Consider the following 16,645-nt stretch of genomic DNA (forward strand, 5'->3'; position numbering starts at 1 on the left):
CATAGCTTCTGTAAGATGTCACAGATGCAAAATACTCTTCAGACCTTTTGGGATCAGCTTTAACATTCGACTCAATTTAACAAACATGGATTGTGTTTTTATGATATATAAAGCACTGGCGTGGGTCTCAAGTTTGGTGGCATGTGACAATCATCTGGTGAGTTGTCCAAGGACTTCTTATGCTTGGTCATCTCCTCAAACCAATTAGACCAGGCTCTCTCTCTGTGGGTGAGGCCAGGTGTGATTTGAATGCACCGCCAGGACTGAAAACCACCTGGGTGAGTGTAAGGGAAGCGAGAGATTCCTATACAAAGGAACTACGGTGAGAGATTACAGGTTTGGAGAGAGGCGTGTCCTCTGGGCACTTTAAGTTCGATTTGGAAAGGGACCCGAGCTTCCTCTTTCTTCAAATTGCTAACATTCTAGGACAGCAGGAGTTGTACAGATCACCTGTGTTTGTCCTCTGGTTAATCTTGTAATCCTGCAGCCCTGGGATGTGGGGGCCAGGATGCCCTCCTGATTTGTTTGCTAACCATGTGTTTACAAAGTGAGCCATTAAACTTTCTGAGACTTAGTTTCTGTTTTCTTAAAATGGAGATAATTACACCCATCTCCAGCAGTTTTACCAGGTTATCTTGATGTCCATTTAAATAATGTGAAAGAATCTTGAGTTCATAAGGGAAAAGATCTAAACCTAAATTCTGAAGTACAGTCCAACTCTCCCTGTTCTACAGGGGGCTATACAGGTGGTCACAAATGACATGGCAATTGCTGCATCTTTGCTCACAGGCATTGATTACAACACATATGCAAAGCCCTTAAAAGCGATTCAGTATATAGACTTACAAGTGATTGCTGGCAAAATCTGTCTTCGAATAAAAGTTAGGTTCTTTCTGTAATGATGATCTGAGACAGCTAGTAGGTTCTCTGGACCACTTTTCAATTTTTTAAATCACTGGACAGAAAGAGTGGATTGACGGGAATACTGAAATACCCTGAAAAATTCACAAGAGTTGCACCTCCTTCTAGTTGGTGGTAGAGTGAACAGCTGCTACTTCCTTTTGGGTCTCAAAAACGTCTCCCATTGTCCCTGGAACTAGATCCCACCTGAAGTCGGCTGGTAGTTAACTAGATTGCTTCCTGAGATCTGAGTCAAGGTCTTCTAACAATGGGGAGGAGTTCCCTGTTTGGTGCAGAAGGAGCCCAATACAAAAACAGAGCCGCTGGGTTTGTTTGCCATGTTGAGACAGAATAACAAAAGTATTTCTTGGCCTACTGCAAATACATGAAGATAAAATGGAGTAATACATCTTCTCCCCACCCCCAGGGTATTCAAAACCTCACCCAGTCTCAACTTGAAAATGATTCGTACATCAAGGAAAAGCCATTCAAATTCACTCTAAAATTTCCTATCAACTCTCCAAACTCAAGTAAGAGTTATTTCATTTATCAAATATTTGATTCAACTAGTCTATTTTATGTTTTTCCTGTCATTTGTTTAATATCGATGAAATACAAAAACAATGAAACAAATCCGACTAGGAACCATGAGGTTGCAGGTTCGAACCCTGGCCTCACTCAGTGGGTTAAGGATCCGGCATTGCCCTGAGCTGTGGTGTCACAGACACTGCTCAGATCTGGTGTTACTGTGGCTGTGGCGTAGGCTGGCAGCAACAGCTCCAATTAGGCCCCTAGCCTGGGAACCTCCATGTGCTGCGGGTACAGCCCTAAAAAGACAAATGACAAAAAACAAAAAAAAATTTTAAAAAGCATATTATAAATATGGATAAATGATATATAAGCATTAAAAAATTTTTGGCTTAATGATATGGGGGATTATTAGAGAGATTTGCCTAAATTCAAGCAATTTGATTTTCTGGAAACGCTCATTGTTATAAAAAAGCTAAGGAGACATGTATGTTAACAGGGGCAAGAACGACCTTTCACAGCAAAGAAAAGGGGGCCTTTTACATCTTTTTCCCCCTATTTTCTCTTAGGAATAGACTCTACTAAAGATATATCCCTCCTTGAATCAGCTGCTGCTTTCTCTTCTAAACCATCACCAAAATATTTGCTGGAGAAAATTGATGTTATAACAGGGGAGGAAGCAGAACACAATGTGTTAAAGGTCTGTATATCAGGTATTGCTCTTTTTGATAGTATTTACATATGAGCAATAAAATTATCCTCAGCAGAGGAATCTTTAAAAATAAAGGCAGAAGGATAGCTTTCATAAAGACTGAGCTGCTTAAATAAAAATGTTAGGGGCTTCCAAAGATTAAACCAGTATTTTGTTGTATTCTTAAGTTTGTACACGTAATTTTGCAGGAAAATGGGATTACAACCTTTCACGTTGGTTCCGTAGGAAGAAGAGAGCCAAGGACCCTGTCTTAAAATAACTTCAGACCTATGTTTTATATTTGTCATGTCAGCTTTTATAATCAATTATATGATTTAAAATTGTATTTACACTGAGGGTTACAAATGCAGTTAAGAGTAAGTGATTTCAACTCAAGACAGTTACAAAGTATTGTTTTTCTTTAAAAGTTCTTTTAAATAAGTTTTGAATTTCACATGAATCAAGAATTCACAGATGTGGTATATGGTATCACACAGAGTATTTGAATATTGAGTGGCACAGCTATCAGTCTAGGCATCTGAAACGTAATTACTACAACTTAACCATTTTCAACAAATCACAGATTTCCCTTAGTCTTTCTCCATCTGCTGTTACCCCAAAACCCCTTCATTTCTATTTTCTTCCCCCATGATCTACTGATACATTTACGTTAGATTAATCCCAGATTCACTGAAGTAATCACCAGGGGTGAGGCCCTGGCATGCTATAGTTTTAACCAGTCATCTAGGCGATTCTTGTACACAGTAATATTCGAGAATTACTTGTAGGCATTAAATTACAGTATGGTATTCTGTGATGTCACAACCTAGTTCTTTTGCTGTATTTGCTGAAAATTTTCAAGGATACAAATAGTACCATGATTACTTTATGTTTAAATAAATTACATAGCTCAAATAACATTGTTTAGTTTAAGAGTTGGTACATGTAGATATATTGTTAAGTGAAAAAGCAAGATGCAGAAAGTATGCATGGTATTCTAACATTTATTGAAGAAAATAGGGGAAATATATATACATATATTGGGGGTGGAACTAGGGATGGTGGGGTACTTTTCACTTTGTACAGTGTTTTGCTTTTTAATGTTTGAACTATTCAAAAATTGTACAGTTTTAGAAGTTAAATAAATTATTAAAGTTGATGTAGAAATCATTAAAAGGTTACTCTAGTAAAATATCAGACAAAATTGTTACAGCATAGGAAAGAAATCATTTTGAAAAATTTTCTATATTTTAACATTAAAAAAAATTGTCCTTTAGATCAATTGCAAGCTTTTTATATTCAACAAACCAGCACAGTCCTGGATTGAAAGGGGAAGAGGAGCTTTGAGACTGAATGACACAGCTGGCAGTGACTGTGCAACATTCCAGTCAAGACTAAGTAAGGAAACTTTTTTTTTGTCTTTTTGCCTTTTCTAGGGCTGCACCCGCAGCATATGGAGGTTCCCAGGCTAGGGGTCTAATTGGAGCTGCATCTGCCAGCCTACGCCACAGCCACAGCAAGGCCAGATCCGAGCCACATCTGCCACCTACACCACAGCTCATGGCAACACTCTGGATCCTTAACCCACTGAGCGAGGCCAGGGATCGAACCTGAAACCTCACGGTTCCTAGTCGGATTCGTTAACCACTGAGCCAGGACGGGAACTCCAGGAATCATTTTGTAAAGCAAGTCACACTACTTCTCAAGGCAAAAATTTTCCAATATAGTTACGCATTATTTTCTAGAGATGTGTCATGTGTTAGTAAATTAGACTGCTGAAAACAAAATTGTTTCTGATGCACTACAGGGGCTTCCTCTTTAAAGTAGGCTCTGATGTCAGACTACACAGGTTTCAGTTCTGGCTCCATCCCTAACTGGTGACACTGGACACATTACTTAGTCTCCCTCTGCTCCAAGTGCATCAGTTTAAAATGGAGATAATAGTAGTCCATGACTTAGTGAGTAACTGTGAAAAATCAGTGAGATAATGCACAAAAAGCACATATGACAGAGCCCAGCACACACCCAAATAATAATCTCAATGTTATTTAAAGGAATAGGATGAAATTATTTTTGAAGGGGAACAGGTTTTCTAAAAGAGAATTTTGGCCCTATTACTTATTCTTGGCATTCTAAACATGGTGTGTGGGTTGGGATGAAGGGTCAGTTTTCAAGTAAATGCGTGTGGCTATTGAATCCTGCAGGCAGAGTGTTGTTCAGAATCTGGTCAAACTGAAAAACAGAGGAGATTTTGGCATCCCAAAAGACACAATGGGCATTGTTCAGAGGCCCAAACTGAAAGTAAACACACACAGGCAAATATCTGCGCAGGGGTGGAGGCGTTTACTTGTCCATATTGGGCAGTCAAACTTGTGGCAGAGACCACAGATAGAAGTTAGTATATGATATTAGATGAGTTTCAGATATCAAGCTCGAGGAAGGAATAAGGAATAGAATTCAGACTAAGAGAGCAGGAACACTAGCGAATAGGTTTTTAAATAACCCAACTAAGTATCATTCCCAAGGCATGTACTAGTTTTTTTCCTACTCTGGTTTAATTTCACTCCTTCCACCACCTGCTCCCAAAACACAGAAAACAAATTGTCTTTTAATTATACAGATAATACATGTTCCTTACAGAAAACAGAAAATATGGATCAACAAAAAGAAAAAAATGAAATTACTCATAGGTCTAGCTTCTTGTAGCTGCTAGCCTCTGTCAATGAAATCTATTCTTTTAGACCTTGTATACAATATATTGAAAAATTTGTGACTCATGGTGTTTATATTGCTTTGCAATCTGATTCTTTCTTTTTCATAGTACACCATGGTCAGCTTTCTACATCAGATTATCTTTCCTCAGTATTCATAATGGGTTCATAATATCTTCAATAGCTATACTATCATTTATTTAACTATTTCCATTTTTTGAAAGCTTAAAGTTTTTGTTTCGGTGTTCTCCACTGTAAGCAACTCTTAGGTAAACAGGCTTCAGATCACTAGATCTTCGAAGAGTTCTAAAATTTTAACCATTCTTAAATATTATAGTACAAAAATAGTGTTTTTAGCATTTAAGCTGAAAAAGTGGTGGTCCAACATAATAAGCCCAATTTTGAAACCAAGTTATAATCTAGTCAATTAAATTACAATTTAATAGTGAAAACAGGGAGTTCCCCAGTAGTCTAGCAATTAAGGACTTGGCATTGTCACTGCTGTGGCTCTGTTCAGTCCCTGGACTGGAAACTTCCACATGCTGTGGGCACAGCCAAAAAAAGAAAAAAGAAAAAAAAGTAGAGTCTGAAAAACAACTATAAGATTTATTTGCTTTCAAAAATGGTAAATTCCTCTGGAAGGTTAAGGAGTCAACTGTTCTGAATTCTGATAAATTCACCTTCCTATTCTAGTTATGAGAAATCAAGGCAGCCTGAGGCTGATTCTCAACAGCAAACTCTGGGCTCAAATGGAGATTCAAAGAGCAAGCCACAAAAATTTACGAATAACAGCTACTGATTTAGAAGACTATCATATCAAAGTGTTTTTAATTCAGGTAAGTGAAAAATTTTAGAACAGGATTGATTATCTTACTATATTTACAGATCCTTTGCAGTTACCAAATTGTTTTTTCATTTTATTATAATAACCTATACCACTGGCAAAAAGTCAGGCATTTATTATCATTGTTTACCATCTAATATAAGACATAAATTTTACATTAAATTTAGAGGTTACCACTAAAATCTATAGTAGTCAATTGGTACTGGTCCCAAGACATTTGTATTGGTATATGCTGTCAAACCTCCACATTTTTCTTTACTATTAAAATTATGTCAACAGTATTACTAAATTACCAGAGACTACTGTCAGGATTCAGGATACAAAGTCTGATGCTTAAACCCCAAGCTGAAATTGAGGCTTTGAGATCGCTGGAAAGGAACCAGCAAGAAATGGAAAAACCCAGAGCTAGCAAGTTAAAACAACCTGTCCAATTGCAAATTCCAATTCTGGACATGAGTCAATCTCCAAGGTAACAGGATGTTTTGGCAGCAGGAATGCTTGACCTCAAATACGAGATCCAGGCAAAAGAGTCAGAGCTGGCAGGAATTAGACCACAAAAAAGGCTGGATTTCCTCCATAGGCTGAGACTTAGGAGACTGAGTATTCAAGTGACTCAGGCAGAAGATGACAAGTAACTTAGCGAACATATAGTACTAGAAAAAAAAAAAAAAGTTGGCAAGTACCCACTGATGAAAAACCAAAGGTTTTATTGACCACCAGTAAGTGTTAGGTATAAATGATGTTGAGTATTAAGACATTAGAGGGATATACCCAAACCCTATTTACCATTTAGGGAGATAATACTGGATACTCTGCTAGGCCAGATGGCCTTGTCTTTGAGTGGGTAAAGCAACAGGACTGAGACTCACATTGAGACTGAGACTATGATTAGATCAGATTAGATTAAATCTAACTAAGATTAGATTCTGTTGCTCAATACCTGGCCCATGGTGACTTTTTAAATTGAGGGATAATTTTTAGTGACTAGCGAACAAAATGCAATGAAAATCACCCCAAATTCTACTCCCAGAGATGGCCACTATTAACATTTTTGCCTTATACTCTATTTTAGAATATATATGTGTGTGGGTACATGTGTATATATATATACATATGTGTCATATTGTATGACCTTCAGGCAAGTTATTTAGCCTGCCTCAACCTGATTTTACCCAGCCGCCAATGGAAGACAATAATATATACTTTATAAAGTGACTGAGAAGATTAGATAGCTAATATTTGATTGTGAAATACACATAAGTAATCTTTTCACTTAACGAAAATGAGTGTTTTCTGTTATAAAATAGGAGTTCATTCTTCAAGAATTCTTTTATAGGAGAAAATAATTCTGTTCTATTATGTACCATAATTTATTCCATTTATCCCACTTTGTTAAATACTTTGCTAATTTACTGTTTGTTACTATAAATTCTTCAAGGAAGTTACAAGGAATTCTCTATGTACATACATGTTAATTCTCTTAGGAAAAGGTTTTAATTTGTCTTGATGAATTTCTCTGCAGAAAGACTCAACCAATTTTCATTCTCACCAGCATTTTCTTATGGTACTTTCTGGAAATTTTTTTAAGCATTACGAATTTGTTGTTCAAAGAATACATCATTGTGCTCTTACTTATTCTGAATTTCTTGAATGAAAATGTCTGAGTGAATTTGGCAAAAGGAAATGTAATCCAGGGAAAGGCATATTTAAAGATCAATGTAGAAAAGTCAAGGAAGTAGAATAGTATTTATATTTCAATTACAAACCCTCTTTCAATATTTGTTATTGTTACTAAAGAAAAATTACACTTTTGCACATGATATAAAAAAATTAAATGAGTCAGGTCAACAAATATTTACTTAACATCTCCTATGTAATAGCTAATATGATATGAGAAACAAAAATGTTTTAATTAATGTATAGTTATTTTTCCCTAAAGATAATTAAGGCAACTTAAGAACATGCAAACAAAAAAATATATTTTAAGACTCTTTTCCCCAAAAGTCGACATATTGTTGGTTCAACCCTCAGTTCTTGGCTTTGTACATTCAATAACTCTCTGCAGGATTAGCAAAGAGAAAAGTTTTCCCAGATTTTCTTTGAAATCATGAAAAGATACAAAAATGTAAACCACTAATATGTTACCTTAAAGAGCGCTGACTCTGATGACGAACCAAGTCTCAGGCAATCTGCCAACTAGCTGTGTAAACTCCAAGAAGTCATGCCTTTCTGAGCCATAATCTTCTTATCTGTAAAGGGAAGAGGAAACAAGTGTACATTAAATACCTGTACTGTGTGTGTTTTTGCTAATATAAATGGCATAAATAATTAATGGCAACAATAATTTATTTTGTTATAAGGATTTAAGAAATAAAAATATAATAACAGCAAACATTATACCATGTTATTGGTAGCATCATTTTTTATATTAATAGCTATAAAAATAGCAAAGTATTGGAGTTCCCGTCGTGGCGCAGTGGTTAATGAATCCGACTAGGAACCATGAGGTTGCGGGTTCGGTCCCTGCCCTTGCTCAGTGGGTTAACGATCCGGCGTTGCCGTGAGCTGTGGTGTAGGTTGCAGACGCGGCTCGGATCCCGCGTTGCTGTGGCTCTGGCGTAGGCCGGTGGCTACAGCTCCGATTCGACCCCTAGCCTGGGAACCTCCATATGCCGAGGGAGCGGCCCAAGAAATAGCAACAACAACAACAACAACAATAACAACAACAACAAAAGACAAAAAAAAAATAGCGAAGTATTGAAAGCAAGGATTTCTGATGTGTTCATGGTACAATATTATAGACCAGTCAAAGGAGCTTTGCTTTTCTACAGAGCTACACAGCGTGCAGGGGATGTCTAAGCAAGTGATATAAAGGAAATGAAAGTCTTTTTCCCCTCTAAGCCTACAATTTCTACAGTGAAAAATAGTTAAGGAAGGATGGTCTTAACAAATTCAAAGAGAAATTCTAAATCACAGAATTTCATTTTCTCAGTTTAACAAGCACAAAATTGAGAACTCATAAAATTATCTGCTTTTGGATTCAAGTTGGCTCAAGAAGAATTGGCGCTTTACCCTTTAGGTTTCAGGGTTATTTACACCCTGTTTACACCAGACAATTCCTTCCTTATTAACAGGGAAAGATTACAAATCTGTAAAATAAGGTTATTATTAAGTTACTTATATTCTTAACAACTTACTTTCCCTCTTGCAGGCCAGTGCCAAAGATACAGGACGCTTGCACACAGCCATACATCATCGTCTTGTTGCACTTCGAAGCTTTGAAGAGCAGAAAGATGCAAATCAAGCTGAAAGCCAGTCAGAAACAGTCCTCCAACAGTTAAACTCTGATAGCTGTGATGAGGATGAGGATGATTTCAGCCAAGTCACTAAAACCAGATCAGGTAAAGAACTTTTCTTTTGCTAGATCAGGGGTTTTGCTAGATCAGCGAGAAATCTTATTTGTAATCCTAATATGTGAAATAGATTTTTTTAAAGTGAAACTTAAGTTCAAAGTGTGCAAGGGTTAGAGCCCTACATGCTTGGATCTGAGAAGGGTTTGAAAACCCCTGTGAACCTGCACATCATTTGCATACACATTTCATAAAAGACCATATATACAATGTAAAGTATTAATGGATACACTGAAACTAAACATTTACTCATATTTCTTTTCACTTGTTCAAATTCTCCTATTATTGGCTATAATAGGAGAAATTATAAATACTTGTAATGGAGCCACTACTTTGGCTTGAAATACTGAAAAATACTGTTTATTCCTTTTTTTGGAATTTGCTTTATTTTCAAGCCTCAGGCAAAAGTGTTAATTCTCTTTTATTTTAGGACTTATTAATTGAGCAAACGTGCAGTGGAACCAGTGGTAAATGAGTTCATAGGTTTTACTGCTTGTCCTGATGCGTGAATTTAAAACTAAAATTCATCATACAAGTTCCTGCTGTGGCACAGTGGATCTGGTGTTGTCTCTGAGCGGCTTGGGGTCGCTGCTGAGGTGCAGATTCCATCTCTAGCCCAGGGCAGTGGGTTAAGGATCCAATGTTGCTGCAGCTGTGGCGTAGGTTGCGGCTGCAGCTTGGATTCAATCCCTGGCCCAGAAACTTCCATACGCTGTGGATGAGGCCCAAAAACAAACCAAACCAAACAGAAATCTAAAATGCATCATTATTTTTGGAGAAAAACATTGTAAGGAAATAATAATCCCAGCTTTGTTATATAGCTGTTCCAATAAAATCATCCAAGTATTTTCAGTAATAGTTTCATTTAGCTCTGAATTCTGCTCTACAGAGGACTGACAAAAATAATGTTTTAGCAAGCATTTTGCCAATTTTAACCATTTTAAACCCTAAAGCTACTTTTAATTTTTTTCCCCCTTTTTACAACTACACTTGCAGCATATGGAAGTTCCTGGGACAGGGGTCAAATTGGAGCTGCAGCTGCAGGCCTATGCCACAACCACAGCAAGATCAGATCCGAGCCGCATCTGCTACATACACCATAGCTTGTGGCAATGCCGGATCCTTAACTCACTGAGCAAGGCCAGGGACCGAACCTGTATCTTCACAGACACTATGTTGGGACCTTAACCTACTGAGCCACAACAGGAACTCCTTAAAGCTATTTTAATCATACATACTTCAAGAATCTATCAAAGAACAAGTACAGAACTTGATGAAATAGCTTCCTTGGCCTACTATTAAAAATGGAATTGAGGAGTTCCCATAGTGGTGCAGAGGAAATGAATCCGACTAGGAACCGTGGGGTTTCAGGTTCAATCCCTGGCCTCGCTCAGTGGGTTAAGGATCCGTCGTTGCCATGAACTGTGGTATAGGTGGCAGACGCAGCTCGGATCTGGCGTTGCTGTGGCTGTGGTTGTAGGCTGGCAGCTATAGCTCTGATTGGACCCCTAGCCTGGGAACCTCCATATGCTGTGGGTGTGACCCTAGAAAGACAAAAAAAAAAAAATGGAATTGAGAAGAAAAATGCACAAAACATGCAGAGCAGGACCATAAACTGCTAGACTCAGCAAGTTAGAGAACTAAGTGAATATGATTGTTCTTGTTACGACTAAACAAATGGTTCATTATTTTTTGGAATCTATGAAGTGTATAAATAAAATTCTTTATATTGTTATACTACTTATATTGTCAATAATAAAATGGGGTCTATTAGAAAATGACGGTATCCATTACAAATGTTAACTTGCAATAAGGATTATTCAATGGCAAAATTAGCTCATTAACAAATGATACATGTTTATGAAGAGAATCTATATTCTACTATATTCTATTTTAGAAACTACCTTCATACAAAATAAGAAGCAATGAAAATGAGGCAAAGTAACTGCCAATCTTAAGAACCCCCCTTTCCATACTTTTTTCCATTTTCACTTAGTACCTTCTGCAGGAGGTATTGCATACAAATGCAAAAGTATTATGGAAGCAATAAAATGTCTGATTTTTTAAAACGTTGTTACCCATGAATCAAGAAAGGCTTTAATTATCTGAAAATGTCACATTTAAAATTAGTGACATTTCCAAATGTTACTCATAAAAATGCAGATTCTATATATTTCACTTCCTCACTAGAAGGCATATTCATGACTATTCATGTTCAGTTGTATTCACCATTAAACCTAACTGAATATTATATATTATTTTAAATTTATATCACAGACTCTTCTAGGTGGACCCACAGACAGTCAGTTGTCTGTCCATGAGTGCTACCTACTGTAAACAAGACAACATCTACAAAAAGATCACCTTCCCGAAAAAAACTAAACCATCCTAAGTAAATGAGAAGATCTATTCATTCCTTGAACAGCTGTTATAGAAAGCTCAAAAAAATATAATTTGTTGCAATTAAAATCTTTCTCTTATGTAGTCTAATAATTCTGAGGTTTTATATTTTGATCCTTGAGAAGAAAAATGACAGAATTTAAGAAATACACAGCCTTTGGACCTTCCAAATTTATCACTTTTAAAGCAGTTAAGGGAGTTCCCATCGTGGCGCAGTGGTTAACGAATCCGACTAGGAACCATGAGGTTGCGGGTTCAGTCCCTGCCCTTGCTCAGTGGGTTAACGATCTGGCGTTGCCGTGAGCTGTGGTGTAGGTTGCAGACGCGGCTTGGATGCAGCGTTGCTGTGGCTCTGGTGTAGGCCGGCGGCTACAGCTCCGATTCGACCCCTAACCTGGGAACCTCCATATGCCGCGGGAGCGGCCCAATAAATAGCAAAACGACAAGAAAAATAAAATAAAAAGGAGTTCCCATCGTGGCGCAGTGGTTAACGAATCTGACTAGGAACCATGAGGTTGCCGGTTCGGTCCCTGGCATTGCTCAGTGGGTTAACGATCCGGCGTTGCCGTGAGCTGTGGTGTAGGTTGCAGACACGGCTCGGATCCCGTGTTGCTGTGGCTCTGGCGTAGGCTGGTGGCTACAGCTCCGATTCAACCCCTAGCCTGGGAACCTCCATATGCCGCGGGAGCGGCCCAAAGAAATAGCAAAAAGACAAAAAAAAATAAATAAAATAAAATAAAATAAAAAATAAAGCAGTTAATTTAGAATAGGATTTGGTAATGAATTTGGACTCGTCACATTGATGGATACAATAATTAAAATTTCAAATCGCTAGATTTGATAAATATTTAACTGAAATTATTTATTTTTGTCATATGTTATCTGGCCATAAAATACAAAATTTTACAAAATTTCCAAAGTCATTTCTTTGAAAAACGTTACAACTGCATGATGACATTTCATAAAATCATGTTTTCTCCTGGGAAATGTGTATTTTCATTTTACTTTTGGATTTCTTAATTCTGTAAGATTACATATTCATGATATGAATTCCTTTAAAAAGAGGATCTGTTCTTGCACTTGTATCTACTGCACCTTATATATGCTTAACTCATGGTCAGTATTTGATAGTTGTTGAGAATGAACAAAATACATTTCCTATGTATCCAAATAGTAAGTAAACAAAAAGTGAAATATGTTAACTTGTTCTTTGCTTGATTTATGTAATAAAATTGTCATTAATATTCTAGTAGGTGTGGCTGTACAGAGACCTTTTTTAAAAAAGATATATCATATGTAGCCAAATGAATTTTTTTCTTAAATGCCATTATTATGGTAAACCACAGTAATTTCAACAATCATGCAATATAATGTTGATGCTCCTCTTTTGGGATTTAGTACAGAGACACTTTAGGAGTCACAGGAGAAAATTAGTCTCAGTGCTAATAGGCATATTTCATTTTTCAATTGTTTGACCACCCCATGGCTTCAAAATGACTTTTGATTGTGATTGCCAAACAATTCTCCTACTAGAGGCATCTTAATCTGCTCCTATTAGAGGCATCTTAATCTACTGCAAGCTGGGTGGTTTAAACACCTGAAATTTATTTCTCACAGTTTGGGAGGCTAGGAAGTCTAACATCAAAGTGCTGGCCAGGTAGGTTTCTTCATCTACGCTTCTCCCTTTCGGCTTTTCTGTATCCTTTGTCCCTCCTCTCCCTTTAATGTGAAGAGATCAATCATACAATAATATTGATTTTCATAAGTTATTAAGTATGTAATTTCAAAGCATACATCTCTCATAGAAGCTGCTTTTTATTAAAATTTACTTTGATAGGAATTCCCTGGTGGCTCACTGAATTAAGTTTCCAAAATTGTCACTGCTGTGGCTCTGGTTGCTGCTGTGCCACAGGTTTGATTCCCGGCCTTCGGATTTCCACGTACCAAAGGTGCAGCCAAAAAAGGTTTACTTAAGTAGTCCCCCAATATACTAGGTATACATTTTATATGAATATCCAGTTACATATTAGGATAATCTAAACATCCTTTTCTATCAATAGGACTTTTGCACCAAGTTATTCAGCTTAATTATAAGCCAGCAAAATGATGTTTTTTTTTTAATTATTTTACATCAATTACTGCCAAAGCCAGGAACCCTTAGTTGTTGGAGTCTAATACCTTATACAGGTCTTAGAGTATATGGGTGTCTTTGCGTGTGTGTGTGTGTGTGTGTGTCTTTTGCCTTTTTAGGGCGGCACCCACAGCATATGGAGGTTCCCAGGATAGCGGTCTAATCGTAGCTGTTGCTGCCGGCCTACACCACAGCCACAGCAACAACAGATCCCAACCACATCTGCGACCTACACCACAGCTCACGGCAACGCCAGATCCTTAACCCACTGAGCAAGGCCAGGGACTGAACCCACAACCTCATGGTTCCTAGTCGGATTTGTTAACCACTGCACCATGACAGGAACTCCTATGGGTGTCATTTTTTAAAAAGCCAGGAGAGGGTATATATCTTTCATAGTCAGAATGTACAAGAGGTGAGCTGGAGGGAGTTCTAGGAGTTAGGAGGGATAAGTCTTAATTAACTGTTGTAAATCTTCAAGTAGTGACAACTACAATGATACATAATTATTCCCATAAAATGTTGAGAACAATTAAGCTTGCTTGAGATGTGGCTACGAGGTGTTTGTGTAAGGGTCATTCACTAGAAAAGCATACCAGCTTTGTCAAAAGTTCAGTCAAAAGCAGCTTTGTCAAAAGGGCTGAAAACCTGTAATAACACAGATTTTAATTATTTGAGGGTAGTTGAAACTGATATTAAATATGTGAATACTGGAGTTCCCATCGTGGCTCAGCAGAAACAAACCTGACTAGCATCCATGAGGACGCAGGTTTGATCTCTGGCCTTGCTCAGTGGGTTAAGGATCCACGTTGCCGTGAGCTGTGGTGCAGGTCACAGATGTGGCTTGGATCCCCAGTTGCTGGGGCTGTGGTGTAGGCCAGGAGCTACAGCTCTGATTCAGCCCCTATCCTAGGAACCTCCATATACCATGGGTGTGGCCCTAAAATGACAAAAAAAAAAAAAAGTGAATGCCAACACATTGCAATGGCCAGATTATACCCATGGTACTGAGTAATTTTTGACATCAGATTTGGAAATGACAAACTCGAATACATGAACATATTTGAAATTTCTAAGATGATAATTGGAAACTATGGCATTGGAGGAGTTATTGAAATAACTGGCAACTATTTAGCTTAATAAAGAATTGATGTATAATAGTTTTCAAACAATTAGGGAATTACTAAAATTTCTGCCAATCTTGTGGATATAAAAGATTATTTCTCTATTACCTTAATTTGTATTTTTCCAATTTCTAATAAAGTTGAGCCTTTCAGATATTTGAAAGGGCTTGCATTTCTTCTAAGAAATCTCTTTGCACAATTTTTGCAAAGCTAACCATGTCATTTTTTCCTTTTACTTCCTTCCTAACATATACAGGATAAAAGCCAACTTCCTAAGGAAAGCTTAATGTTTTCCAGGACTTTCCCCGCCTACCTCTCTAGCCTCCCTCACCTCCCACTGTTGCCTTCCTCCCTGGAAATGCTCTAAGAATTCAGAACTGCTATTTTGTTGCCCCATACCTTTGCTCATGCTGTTTCCTCTGTGGAATTCCTTTCTTACTCTTGCTGATTCTGGCTAATACCGAACTCATTCTTTAAGGCTTAGTTTAAGACATTTCCAAAAAGTTTTCCCTAACTCCTCTTAGGCTGAGTTAAGACCTGTTCCTCCGAATTCCTATCACATCCTGTGTATACTTTTATCACTGCACAGACTTTATGTTCTTCAAGGGAAGAGACTCCTTTTTATTTACCATTTTAACTCAGGCACCTAGCAGGATGTCTTGACCATAGCAGGCAATCAAGCATAATCTGAACTCCATTGACATGTGTTGTATGTATAAGACTCAAGAGGTGTTATCCAACAAGAAGCTAGAAATAAGGATGTAACATCCTTACAGCCTGGGCTAGAGTTACTAGTTGTAGCTGAAGTAAAAGGGCTAATATTTGCCAAGTGAGTACTTCGTAATGAGCATATGGCTATGCATCTGTACATACCTTTACAACTTTAAAGGTAGCTATTATATTTTGTATACGCAGAAGTAGGCTCAGAAAGGTTAAGAAATTTGTCCAAAGTTGACAGAAGTAATAAATAACTGGGATTTGAACCCAGGTCTTTTAAAATTCCAAACTCAAGCTCTTTTCATTACACAAGAATATAACAACTCAAACAGAAGAGGACAGAGAGAGAGAGAGAGAGAGCGAGCGACAATGAAGGGAAGGGAAGGCAAGGCCAGGCAAAGCAGGGCAAGGGAAGGGAAGGATACATCCTGAACACAAGCTTAGGAAGAAGAACCCAGAAAGGGGACAGATAAATGGGAGGAACACCGTTAGGGACTGGTGTGTTGTAAGCCAGAGTATAACATTTCAAAAGGAAGTGATGACCATTTTAAATGCTGCAGAAAGATCTAGTCATTCAAGGGAGGAAAAATGTCTTCTGAGTTTATAATCAGTTCTTTGGTCACTTTGGAAATGGCAGTCATTAGTCAGGTTGCGGAGAGAAACCAGATTACAACAGGGTGATGAATGAAGAGGAAGCAGGGATGTGGCAATGATGGGCCAACTACTCTTTCAAGAATCCTAGTTAACAAAGTGAAGACAAACAATGTGTAAAAAGCCAGGGCTTCGACGGTTGGTGTTTTTTAAGAAAATGTAAAGATGTCATGTACATGAGCATCTTTAAGTAGTGAAGAGGACAATCCAATAGACAGGGAGAATTAAAGATATATTAAAGGGGATAACTTGATGGAGTACTATTTTCGAGGCAGTGGAAGGAGATGGGATCCACAAATATCAGTGGACAAAGTGATATCCCAAATGGGAGGTCAATGTAGATAAGTTCGTAACTGGGAATGGGGGTGGATGCAAAAGTAAGAGTTTTGTACCTGTGAAATGGGTAGAGAAGAGGTCTGAAAATTTGCATATGCATGAAAAAACTCATATATTTTGATCCAAACAGGTTTTCTAGATTCATTTTTTTTCTGTCAAATGGATCAATTAATAGTCTCCTAGTCACCCAAGTTTCAAACTT

At 37.6% G+C, this 16,645-nt stretch overlaps 1 protein-coding gene across 1 annotated transcript in view; it reads left to right on the plus strand.

The window, feature by feature from the left end:
* RANBP3L (RAN binding protein 3 like) overlaps positions 1–11,723 on the plus strand; it is a 48,544-nt gene extending 36,821 nt beyond the window's left edge. Inside the window, exons 9-14 of the mRNA XM_047767027.1 lie at positions 1,328–1,430; positions 1,998–2,128; positions 3,397–3,517; positions 5,524–5,666; positions 8,886–9,075; positions 11,362–11,723. Of these exons, the coding sequence (XP_047622983.1) occupies positions 1,328–1,430; positions 1,998–2,128; positions 3,397–3,517; positions 5,524–5,666; positions 8,886–9,075; positions 11,362–11,405 (732 nt within the window). The 3' untranslated portion in view covers positions 11,406–11,723. The remainder of the gene's footprint in view (positions 1–1,327; positions 1,431–1,997; positions 2,129–3,396; positions 3,518–5,523; positions 5,667–8,885; positions 9,076–11,361) is intronic.
* The last annotated feature ends 4,922 nt before the right edge of the window (positions 11,724–16,645 follow it).

This window comes from Phacochoerus africanus, chromosome 1 (assembly GCF_016906955.1).
Source record: "Phacochoerus africanus isolate WHEZ1 chromosome 1, ROS_Pafr_v1, whole genome shotgun sequence".
In the NCBI taxonomy this organism is placed as follows: domain Eukaryota; kingdom Metazoa; phylum Chordata; class Mammalia; order Artiodactyla; family Suidae; genus Phacochoerus; species Phacochoerus africanus.